Raw genomic sequence first — 12,213 nt, 5'->3', positions numbered from 1 at the left:
AGGGAAGTCCCTCAGTCGTGTCCAACTCTTCGCGACCCCATGGACTGCAGCCTACCAGGCTCCTCTGCCCATGGGATTTTCCAGGCAAGAGTACTGGAGTGGGGTGCCATTGCCTTCTCCGAATATAAGTGCTAAGGATATTTAAATCTCATTATATCAATTAAGGCACCTCTTAAGACTTGCAGGTCCCTTAAGAACTAGATATTTAAAAAGCATTAAATCAGGATACAGTTCTTTGTAAAAATGCAATACAATATATAAGTGCAAAAATGCAAAGCATTTATGGACTGGTTAGATTTTTCTTAATGGATCTCATCATTTAGACAAATCTTCCTCAATTTAAATTAGAAAGCCACATGAGGCCTGGGGCAAATTAAACAGGTCCAAAATTAGAGAGTTGCTAGAAGGAGACCCCACAGCAATTCCCCTTAACTGCAGTTACCAGCTGGGTTTTACAAAGAATGCAAATTTATCTGGGAAAACTAGTGTGGTGCCTATGCTAATATCCCTTATTTTGGTCTGAGACTCTGAAATGGTAATATTCGTGCTTGTAAATTACCTTTCCTAAGGTTAAGAACCATGGGAAAGTTACCTTCATGTGACTTTTGTGACTTTTTTTCTGTAGTAAATTTTGGCATGGGCATGTCTTTACCTATTTACAGTTCAAGTGAATTTCCAAGACAGTGGAATTTGGAAGCTCTGACTTTAGCCCTGAAATTCCACATTCCTGCTCTTCCTAGACTTCCTTAGCCTACTGAGCCGCCTTGTAGCTATCTCCATAGCAAAGCAGGGCCTCTCCCGGCAGGTAAACCTGCCTGGTGATTCCGCCCTTCAGGGGCGTGGCAGTACTATTTCCTGGAACAATCTCACTGGGGTGCCTCCACTTTGCTTTTGCACTCGACTACTCTGCTGCCTCCTCTGCAGCTGCCGGACCTGCTTCTGCTGCTGCTCAGGTAACTCTAGTCTCTTGTTGGCACCAGAATAGGCCGCGGTGGTTAATAAAAGGTTTCAACATGTACCTTCTTGTCTGCTTTCCTGCCCCTTTCTTTCATGATCTTTCTTTGTTTATTCCTTAGGGAGAGCATCTGGGGATTACCTTGCAGACCACTGAGAAGATGATGAGCTCAAGCTATTCGAGTGAGATGAGCAGCAGCAGCTGTGGGACTCAGCAGTCCCCAGAGGTGCTGCCATGCCAGCCCCAGCATTACCACTGCTACCGTCAGTCAAGCCAAGCTCAGCAGCCTCCAGAAAAAAATATAGTGTACCAGCGAGTGAGGACTTACAGTGGGCCCATGAACAAGGTGGTTCAGACTTTGGACCCTGTCGGCTCAGGAGAAGTGCTCTCCCCTCTCAAAACTGCCTCCTCCTACCAAAGCTTGGTTTGGAGCGACCATTCCCAGGTACCACAAAGGCAGCTATGTCAAAGAGGGGGAAATCTTGAACTCGTTTATTCTCTTCCTGCTTCTCTGGCTCTGTTCTACAGAATATTATCTCTTGGATTGCACTTTTATATTCAATATAAGGTCATCCAAATTCCATCTCCTGGCTGTCCTTTTCTAGTGCTGTAGCCATTTGTTTATCAGTTTACTAATGCTTGTAACCATTTGTTTATCAGTTCCAATGATTTTCACAATCTAACTAGAATATAGGATGATTCATTTTTGTGGAATTAGATTGGAATATCTAATCTGAGGTATTCTTTTACTCCTACCATAAAGCAATCCTCAACTTTTTATAAAATGAGTTCTCACTGCTTCACTTCATATCAAAAGTAAACAGCTTTTTTAAAAAATCAAATATGGTGACGCAGGGAAAATGGTATGTATGGAGTGACACGCAGTTATTTGTGTTTAGCAAATAGTATACTGCTCCAGGATAAGTGACAGGCACAAATGTCTATTTGAATTGTTATATGTGTTTAGTCTTCTGAAAATGACACACTGGTTCTTGTATAGTCAAGGTGGATAATTTATGTCTTAGTAGAAGGAATATTGAAAGTGAATATAGAATTGAGGAAGGCACGATATAAGCAGTTGTTATATGAAAGCTAAAAATAGTGGAAGTCTAAGACACCCTTTAAAATAAAATAAATTTGTTTTAAAAGGGGTTAGTTTAATATCTGTGCTAATAATCTTGCCAATGAATGTGAAAGAACATTGCAAGACAATATAAAAATAACAGCTCTATGTCTGTTTTCATCTTTGACTGTCTTTACATTAAAGTTTCATGTCTTAAAGCTTTCTGGAAACTTCTGTCCAAACTGAAATTATGCTTCAAGATATAAGTAGTACTGTATCAAAAAGTACAAGTAATACTGTATCAAAAAGTACAGCTCAAAAAGTAACCATCAGAATGATATCCTTATGCTGATTTGAAATAATATGGATTATTTTCCCCAAAACAACAATTTTAAGTTGTATATGAAACAACATGTATAAGGGATATAATAAAGCTCTTTTAAAAAGAAGTTTTTAAAGATATAGGTAAATGAACAACTATAAGGGCCACAATTTTACTGTTTTACTTCACTCCTAGCTTAAATTGAGGGGGAAATTAAGAAGAAAAACCCAAGCATTTACTGGCAATAATTACCTATTTGAGAAAAATGCCACCTGCATTGAAGTCAAAGGGAAGAAAAAGTCAAAACTATTATTTTGTGATAATAATAATGCAAATGTGCATTCAAATATTAAGCATTAGGATGTTAATGAACAACATAGTAGCTGTCACCTATATTCCTGAGTAGCCTCAAAACAATGCAAAAGTTGGAAACAGCAAGTTGCCACTATCATGGGTATGCTAAAATTACCCTGACGTTATTATTAACATCTTATCAACTTCCTAGTAAAAGAAAAATAAATAGGAAAAAAAATTAAAGCTGAAATTTGGCAAGTTATAAACATTGACCACAGAACAGCTTTTAGGGTCACACTTTATTGTATACTTCATAGTTTAACTTTCCTTTTAAATAAACCTGGCCCACGCTGGTTGAGCTTTTTACAAGAATCACCTTCTTTCTACCAGATATTTGCTAAGTGATCCTCATAGAACTAGCTCCATCCTGAAATGTAGTTCCCCAAAGGAATTTACAAAGAGCCTTAAGGACAGAAAGTATCACCACAGAAACTGAGAAAAGAGATTGGAATAGAGGGTGAAGTCTGAAGTTATTTATAGTTGACAAGAAAGAAAAGGGCTGGGTGAGGAAGAGGGAGGTAAAATTTCAAGCTGAGTTACATATCAAAGGGCATTCATAAATCTTCTAAAAGATAATTTGGCAAGAAAGCTTTAAGATACCTGTCACAAAGAATGTGACTAAGAAACTATTATTTTATTTACTTTCTTCCTGTTTAGTGACAGGATGGCATTGTATAAGGTAAGATCTAAAATTGACCTGAAATTACCTTCATGTTAATGAAATGGGTAAGATGTGGTAGCAGCTTTATTATATACCATGCCTAGCACAAGAAAGAAGTACACATTACTTAATACCTTTTTCATTTAGCTTTATTTTTTTAAATACTCTCCTTAATATGCCATGTTTCAAAGACATTTTGAGTTGGTATATAGCAATTATTCTGATGCTTGAGTTTGTGACCATGGCAGCTAGGAAAATGGGTTGGTTATCATGAATTCAATTAAACTTTTACTTTAATTGTTTTTAGCATTTTTGTGTTTGGATGATATTAAAAGAATTCATAAGATTAAAAATATATATCATTGCCAGTAGTAAAATATGATCCCTTTGAGAAACTGAAATGATATTGCGCTGCTTTTCTTTTTTAGTTTGTGTAGTAGACATTTTAGATTTAAACAAATGCTTTGTGCAAGACTTTAATATTTTCTATTTCTGGCTTTTTAGCACACGTTTTTCCTTTATTGCTTTCTTATGAACTAAAATAGTGTTTATAGACATAAACATATTTTAAATTTCTCCAAATATAATGTTTGTTTCTTATCTACAATTGATCAGATATATTTTATGATTCTCTCAGTATTATTTTGTCTGACTGATAGAATGTTTCTCAGAAAAAATTGAACATAGAAACCAGTTGCAGGTGAAATTATCTAAATTGATGATAGAATTAAAATTACTAAGTTTATTCATATGAACTGGAAGAATCAGAAGCAGATATAATCAAGGTCATAGGTGAATTTTAGAACTGAATGTAGTCTTATAAATAAATGGAGTTCTAGAAAATACATGAAACTAAAGAGAACAAAAACCTTTTGTCTCAACCTTTTAAAAGGCCTGAATGTTAAACACCCATCATTAATTCAAAATGAAATACTGCCTCAAATGAACAGCATTGATGTTAATACACGTTGGACATAAATGTTTCTCTTTCATTAATTTTAGCTTTTTACGATGTTCAAGATATTTTCCATGCATACAGAACAGTTCTGTTATGACAGAGAAATTGATCAAAATAAAATATTTTTAATACCCATCATTCATTGAGCACATATTTATTAAGTGCCTGTTATGTAGGAAGCACCATGATTATCTAAATACCCATTTGCTTATTTAGGGAGAGTCATTATTGAGGACAGAAAAACATGATCTGGGGGCTTCCTAGGTGGTGCTAGTGGTAAAGAACCTGCTGCCAATGCAAGAGACATAACAGATGTGGGTTTGATCCCTGAGTTGGGAAGATCCCCTGGAGGAGGGCATGGCAACCCACTCCGGTACTCTTGCCTGGAGAATCTCATGGACAAAGAAGCCTGGCCGGCTACAATCCATAGGGTCACAAAGAGTCAAACAAGACAGAAGCAACTTAGAATCCATGCATGCATACATGATCTAGTCTGTAGGTGTTCTGTATGTCTATATTTCATTTTAAAATATTATTTTGTGCTTTAGCCATCAATATTTTACTGAATAAAATGTTCTGATGCAAGAAAAGACCTCTTAGAAATTGTGTTATATGGATGACCATTCATTTAAATTTTAAGCTTGGAACAAAATTTAACTCCAGAAAGCAACCTGGGGAAGAATATGAGTTTATGAATGATCTCTGCTCTCAGAATTATTCAGCTTGGGCTTTTCTTTGTTTACATGATTTTTTTTTTTCTTTTTCTTTGGTAACAAAGATTGTGGATAGCTCCTTTACTATGCCAGGATTTCTATACACTATCAGAAAATGTTCCTCTTCTGTGGGGATGGGTGTGTTGTTTTGATAAATTGTTGTTCAAAGGCGTGGTCACTAAAGTGAATGATTGTTCAGGGAAGTAGGTTGCCTGAAAAAGGAATGAGGTCATAGGATAAAGAGCCCTGAGTTTTCAGCTTTGGTCATTCCTTTTGTGCTTATAATTAAATGAAGCTATACAAATTGAGTGCAATACTTTGGCCACCTCATGCGAAGAGTTGACTCATTGGCAAAGACTCTGATGCTGGGAGGGATTGGGGGCAAGAGGAGAAGGGGACAACAGAGGTGAGATGGCTGGATGGCATCACTGACTCGATGGACGTGAGTCTCAGTGAACTCCGGGAGTTGGTGATGGACAGGGAGGCCTGGCGTGCTGCGATTCATGGGGTCGCAAAGAGTCAGACACGACTGAGCGACTGATCTGATCTGATCTGATCTGATAGAAATTGAGTACAACTAATTGCTAGGTGAAAATGCCCTTGCCAACTGTCTTTTGTATAAGGGAAGTCTGATAAATTGCTGGGCCTGTTTTCAGTCAATAGCACTAACAAGCTATAATTGTGTGTGTGTGTGTGTGTGTGTGAAGGTGGTGGGGGAAATGGGGAGGGAGGTGAACTTTTAACTGTTGTGATTCAAATTTTTTTTTCTTGACAATTCTTGGTAAAATAACTGCAAGATTTGCCATGCTCTTAAAGCCTATTTCAAAGTGAAAACCTTTCTAAACATGTATATTTGAGCCAACATTTTCTTCACAACAGAAGCCATCTTAATAGCCATCCCTTTTTGACTTCCAATGGAACATATACATTTCTAATTCTTAAAAACAAAAAAACATGCACTGCAAAGTGACTGGATACTTTATTTTCTCTCCTAGTATTTCCTTCAGTAAAAGAGAAAGAATCCAAGAATGGGTCTCTTGAGTGTCAGAGTTTCCTTGGAGGGAAGCTGTGAGGGGAAGGAATTCCATTACCCTTGCATTCTATAGCTTTCTTTACATGGGAACAGAATCACAAATTTTATCCTAAATTGAGGAAGTGTTTGTTTCATCTAAACAGAGATCATTACAACTTAATCTGTTTCTTTCTGTACAAAGTTCAGAACAGCATCTCAACAATAACCTAAGACAGGTGTTTAACCATGTTGCTGGCTTTAAAAGGTTCTAGGTAAAGCATCTCCCATACTATTCAGACAATTTATTCAAATGACAGTTTGCCTTGGGAAATTCTGTCAGCATAAATGTCAGGTGGTTTTTAAAGATACTACTTCTTTTGAAACTGTTCAGTCACCATTATTACAGTCAGTGATTCTCATAGTCATATATGAAACGAATCGCCAGTCCAGGTTCGATGCATGATACTGGATGCTTGGGGCTGGTGCACTGAGACGACCCAGAGGGATGGTACGGGGAGGGAGGAAGGAGTGGGGGTTCAGGATGGGGAACATGTGTATACCTGTGGCAGATTCATGTTGATGTATGGCAAAACCAATACAATATTGTAAAGTAATTAACCTCCAATTAAAATAAATAAATTTATATTAAAAAAATTAAATTAAAAAAAAAAAAAACTGACAGAAGCACCTATAAGGCTCCCATGGTTTTTTTTCTTGGAACAGTGTATTACTTATTAATTATAAGTAAAGTTTTAAAATTCAAATTAGGCAACATGAAAGAGTTGTGTTCAACAAGTTTCCAAATATTTAGCAAACAAAGTCCTGTACTATGTATGTAATTTTTATTATTTAATTCTCATCCCAACAGTCTTGCTGTCTCTCCTTTATGCATTGCACCAAAGTCTTGAACTATTTGATAGGACCTATCAATAGGAAAATGAAAACCAATAGGTATTGACTAAAGATGTTTATATTTTGTGGATCCTAAAGATCAGTCACAGAGAACATTGTGTGGAGAAAATGGCTGTACAAGTGAATCTATGTGTAATGTCTCAGGGAGAGCTACAAATAAGTAGCTTCCCAACCCAGGGATCTTCCCAACTCAGGGATCAAACCCAGGTCTCCTGCATTGCAGACAGGCGCTTTACCATCTGAGCCACCAGGGAAGCAAGCAGAGTTGTAATGAGTATCAAATGAGATAACATGTGAAGGTGTCCAGCACAGAGTTATCACTTTATAATTCTTTCCATTCATATTATTGATTTATAAAAATATAGCCAACAGAAACCACTAGCTGCACAGATAAAATATGATAATAAATTAAATAATATATGAATAGTCTATCATGAATATGAGCTTCCCTGGTGGCTCAGATGGTAAAGCGTATGCCTTCAATGCTCGAAACCCTGGTTTGATCCATGGGTCAGGAAATACCATGGAGAAGGAAATGGCAACCAGTACTCTTGCCTGGAAAATGTCCATGGACTGAGGAGCCTCGTAGGCTACAGTCCATGGGGGTCACAAAGAGTCGGACAAGACAGTGAATTCACTTTCTTTCTTTTCTTTTCACATTTAAGTTAATTAAAATTAAAACTAATTATTCAGTTCCTCAGTCACAATAGCCACGTTTAAGTGCTCAACAGCCACAGGTGGCTAATGACTACTATCTGTACAGCAAAGATATAAGGTATTTCCACCACTGCAGAGAGTTCTACTGGACACTGCAGATATATATATATATATATGTATATGTATATGTATATATACATACATACATACATACATTCAAGCTGCTCATTTAAATATAGAAATATATCTAAAATCATCACATTCAAAGAAATTCATGGTGGTGCAGGTGTGCCATCAAACTGCTGCCAATGTACCTGATCAGCTTTAATGGACACATAGGAATGAAACAGAATATGAAGCCATGAACTTTCAAAGTATATGTTTAGAAAGACTATTTCAGTAGAAGAATTAAATTCATGAATCTTCTTTAAAAAGTGAAATGAAGTATTTTTATTTATATATGTATATACAGTCACCCTTTGTTATCCAAATGGGATTGGTACCTGGATCCCCACTCCAGATACCAAAATCCACAGATGCTCAAATATCTTATATAAAATGGCCTAATATTTACATATAACCTATGCATAGCATTCCATGTATTTTAAATCGTCTTTAGATCTGTAAATACAATATAAATGCTGTATAAATAGTAGTCAGAACACATCAAATTCAAGTTTTGCTTTTTGAAGCTTTCCAGATTTTTATTTTCCTAATATTTTCAGTCCTCTGTTGGTTGAATTTGCAGATGCAGAAGCCATGGATACGGAGGGCTGACTATCTATCTTTTATATAATTTCCCCAGAACCTTACTTTTTGAGAGAAAAATTTAAAAAAATTATTTATTTATTCATTTTTTGACTGTGCTGGGTCTTCAGTGCTGTGTTCAGGCTTTCTCTAGTTGCGGTGTGTGGCATCTAGAGTGTGGGCTCAGTAGTTGTGGTGCACCAGCCTCATTGCTCCACAGCATGGCACAAATTGCCTCTTTAAAAACATGAACAACACAGAAATATAAGAAAGTTATTTAATAAGGCAATCAGTTTTCTATTTTAGTTCTTGGATCTTATTAAGCATCTGGATTTGACTTGTTTATATTTGGTTAAAACTTTTTTTTCCCTTTGGACAAATATTTATCATTATTTAATATGCCAAATATTGTTGAAGGGTTTGTCATTCTGATTTGTCATGTAATTTCCCTGGAATATTGTTGTGATTCTTCCTTTAACCAAATTAACTTAGAGCTGTTAATTACACTGCTTATAGGAATATTCTTTCTACCTCTCCTGTATATTTAAGGGAAATGTTTTTATTTACTGAATCTTACTCAATGACCTTGTAATTGGTTTAGCATATCAGTTATGTGCCCTGAGATTGTTTCATAAAAGCTACTTCTACTGTTCAGTACTCATCCACATATGAAAATACATTTAGAACTCTCCAAGGAAATATTTTTATCTTCAAGCATAGTATTTACCCATTTCTCCTTAGCATAGACTTCAGCTTGGATGTATATATCTCTGAATAAAATTATTTTAAAATCTTCACAAACTCTATTGCACCTAAGAATATTTTAGTTACTTAAATTATCTATAAACACCTCATATCACTCTACTACTCAATAAAACTTCAGTGATACTCAGTGTCTATGAATTTCTTAGTCTGACTTTCAAAGCCCTCCAATTATTTGGCTCTCAAGGGACCTTGTTTCCGGGAACTCCTCTTTTAGTGTTCTATGTTTCAGCCAAAATGTAAACTGTTGTTCTTTAAATATAGCCCCTCATTTTCCACAACTATGTCTTTGTGCATGATACTCTTACATTTGAAATGTCCCTATTCTCTATTCTCACCAATCTAGATATGTTGAAATTATAGTAATTTTTCAAGAAATTTTCCTGAAGTGTAACCTTGTGATGAAATCTTTAGTTGTCCCAGGCTGAAGTTACCTCTTAGCGCTGGAAACTCCCAGAGTAAGTTCCTTGTAGCTTTTATGATACTATACTTTATTGTTATTTACAATAATAGTTTTTACCCCTGCTGCTGCTGCTAAGTCGCTTCAGTCGTGTCCGACTCTGTGCAACTCCATGGACGGCAGCCCACCAGGCTCTGCTGTCCCTGGGATTCTCCAGGCAAGAGTACTGGAGTAGGTTGCCATTGCCTTCTCCAATGCATGAAAGTGAAAAGTGGAAGTGAAGTCACTCAGTTGTGTCTGACTCCCTGCGACCCCATGGACTGCAGCCTACCAGGCTCCTCCGTCCATGGGATTCTCCAGGCAAGAGTATTGGAGTGGGTTGCCATTGCCTTCTCCGAGTTTTTACCCCTAACTGATTGTAACTTTGGTGAGGGTAGAAAGTGTATTCTGTCTTTTCTGTCTCTTTCATTACCACTACATAACAAGTATTGAACAAATATCTTAGTTACATATGTTACCAATCTATTAAAAATAATGCCTCATATTAATAGATGCTATGTTTTATTTTTCAAAAATTTTATATACATTACTTACTAGAACTCCAAAAAATAAATAGAACAACATACATTGGGTATTATTTGTTGTACAAATAAAAATATTGAAGTGTAAACAGCTCAAAATAACTTGTCCAAGTTAGAAAAGCTAGTTAATGAATGTCCTGAGTTTAAATATCAGCTCTTTATCAGCTATCTCCCTTAATTAACCTTAGCTAGATATTAAAGAATTTTTAGTTAAAACAAGTTAATATTTTTTAGTTTCAGCAGATCATTTCACAGTTACCATTACTGTATTTTTTCCATTCTAATGTTTTGTTATCAGAGGGGAAAGTATCAAAAATGTATTAAAGGACAAAGTAGATTTTGTTCTGACTTTCAAGGTGTTGCCCTGAAATAATCCTGGAATTTAGAGTATGTTTTAACTTTTTAAGGTTTCCCTTATGTTGTTGTTCAGCTTTTAGGTCGTGAATGACTTGCCACCTCATGGCAAGCTGCATGCAGCATGCCAGGCTCCACTGCTCTTAACTATGTCCCAGAATTTGCTCAAACTCATGTCCATTGAGTTGGTGATGCCATCCAACCATCTCATCCTCTGCCACCCCCTTCTCCTTTTACCTTCAATCTTTCCCAGCATCAGAGTCTTTTTGAATGAGTCAGTTCTTCTCATCAGGTGGCCAAAGTATTGGGTTTCAGCTTCAACATCAGCCCTTCCAATAAATATTCTGGGTTGACTTCCTTTAGATTGACTGGTTTCATCATCTTGCAGTCCAAGAGACTCAAGAATCTTCTTTAGCACCACAGTTCAAAAGCATCAGTGCTTCAGTGCTCAACCTTCTTTATGGTCCAACTCTCGTATCCATGCATGACTACTGGAAAAACCACAGCTTTCACTACATGGACCTTTGTTGGCAAGGTGATATCTCTGTTTTCTAATAGACTGTCTTGGTTTATCATAGCTTTCCTTCCAAGGAATAAGGCTTTTTAAATTTCATGGCTGCAGTCACCGTCTACAGTGATTTTGGAGCCCAAGAAAATAAAACATGTAAGTGCTTCCACTTTTTCATTTTCTATTTGCAAGAAGTAATGGGACCGGATGCCATGATCTTAGTTTCTTGAATGTTGAGTTTTAAGCTGGCATTTTCTCTCTCCTCCTTCACCCTCATCAAGAAGCTCTCTAGTTCCTCTTCACTTTCTGCCATTAGAGTGGTATCACCTGCATATCTAAAGTTGTTGATATTTCTCTGGGCAATCTAAATTCCAGCTTGTGGTTCATCCAGCCCAGCATTTTGAATGATGTCTGTCAGTCAGTTAGTCAGTTCAGTAATTCAGTTGTGTCCAACTCTTTGTGACCCCATGGACTGCAGCACACCAGGCTTCCCTGTCTATCACCAACTCCCGGAGCTTGCTCAAATTCATGTCCATCAAGTTGGTGATGAAATCCAACCATCTCATCCTCTGTCATCCCCTTCTCCTCCTGCCTTCAATCTTTCCCAGCATCAGGGTCTTTACCAATGATGTAGTCTGCATATAAGTTAAAGAAGCAGGGTGACAATATACAGCCTTGTCGTACGCCTTTCCCAATCTGGAACCAGTCCGTTGCTCCATGTCCAGTTTTAACTGTTGCTTCACGCCCCCCATACAGATTTCTCAGGAGACAGGTAAGATGGTCTGATGTTCCCATCTCTTTAAGAATTTTCCACAGTTTGTTGTGATTGCTACATTCAAAGGCTTCCACGTAGTTGATGAAACAGAAGTAGATGTTTGTCTGGAATACCTTTGCTTTCTCTGTGATCGAACAGATTTTGCCAATTTGATCTCTGGTTCCTCGCCTCTTGGAGACCCAGCTTGTTCATGTGGAAATTATTGGTTCATGTACTGTTGAAGGCTAGCTTGAAGGATTTTGAGCACTATTATGCTAGCATGTGAAATGAGTACAATTGTGCAGTAGTTTGAACATTCTTTGGCACTGCCTTTCTTTGGGATTGAAATGAAAACTAACATTTTCCAGTCCTGTGATCACTGCTGAGTTTTCCTAATTTGCAGCAGCATCTTTTAGGATTTTCAATAGCTCAGCTGGGATTCCACCATGTCCACTAGCGTTGCTTGTAGTAATGCTTAGGAAGCTAAGGCCCACTTGACT

General features: G+C 37.0%; 1 protein-coding gene across 2 annotated transcripts in view; it reads left to right on the top strand.

Annotated features, from left to right (window-relative positions):
• The first annotated feature begins 815 nt into the window (after nt 1-815).
• POF1B (POF1B actin binding protein) overlaps nt 816-12,213 on the top strand; it is a 99,325-nt gene continuing 87,927 nt past the window's right edge. Inside the window, exons 1-2 of one of the 2 annotated variants that reach the window (XM_086387999.1) lie at nt 816-953; nt 1,077-1,400. In XM_086387999.1, coding sequence (XP_086244125.1) covers nt 1,116-1,400 — 285 coding nt within the window. In that variant the 5' untranslated portion in view covers nt 816-953; nt 1,077-1,115. The remainder of the gene's footprint in view (nt 954-1,076; nt 1,401-12,213) is intronic. The other variant, XM_086387997.1, reaches the window with a different exon arrangement.

This window comes from Bos grunniens, chromosome X, assembly GCF_055505025.1.
Source record: "Bos grunniens cultivar Pamir isolate PY7600 chromosome X, Bosgru_T2T1.0, whole genome shotgun sequence".
Lineage (NCBI taxonomy): Eukaryota > Metazoa > Chordata > Mammalia > Artiodactyla > Bovidae > Bos > Bos grunniens.
This window is presented reverse-complemented; position numbering and strand designations above follow the sequence as displayed.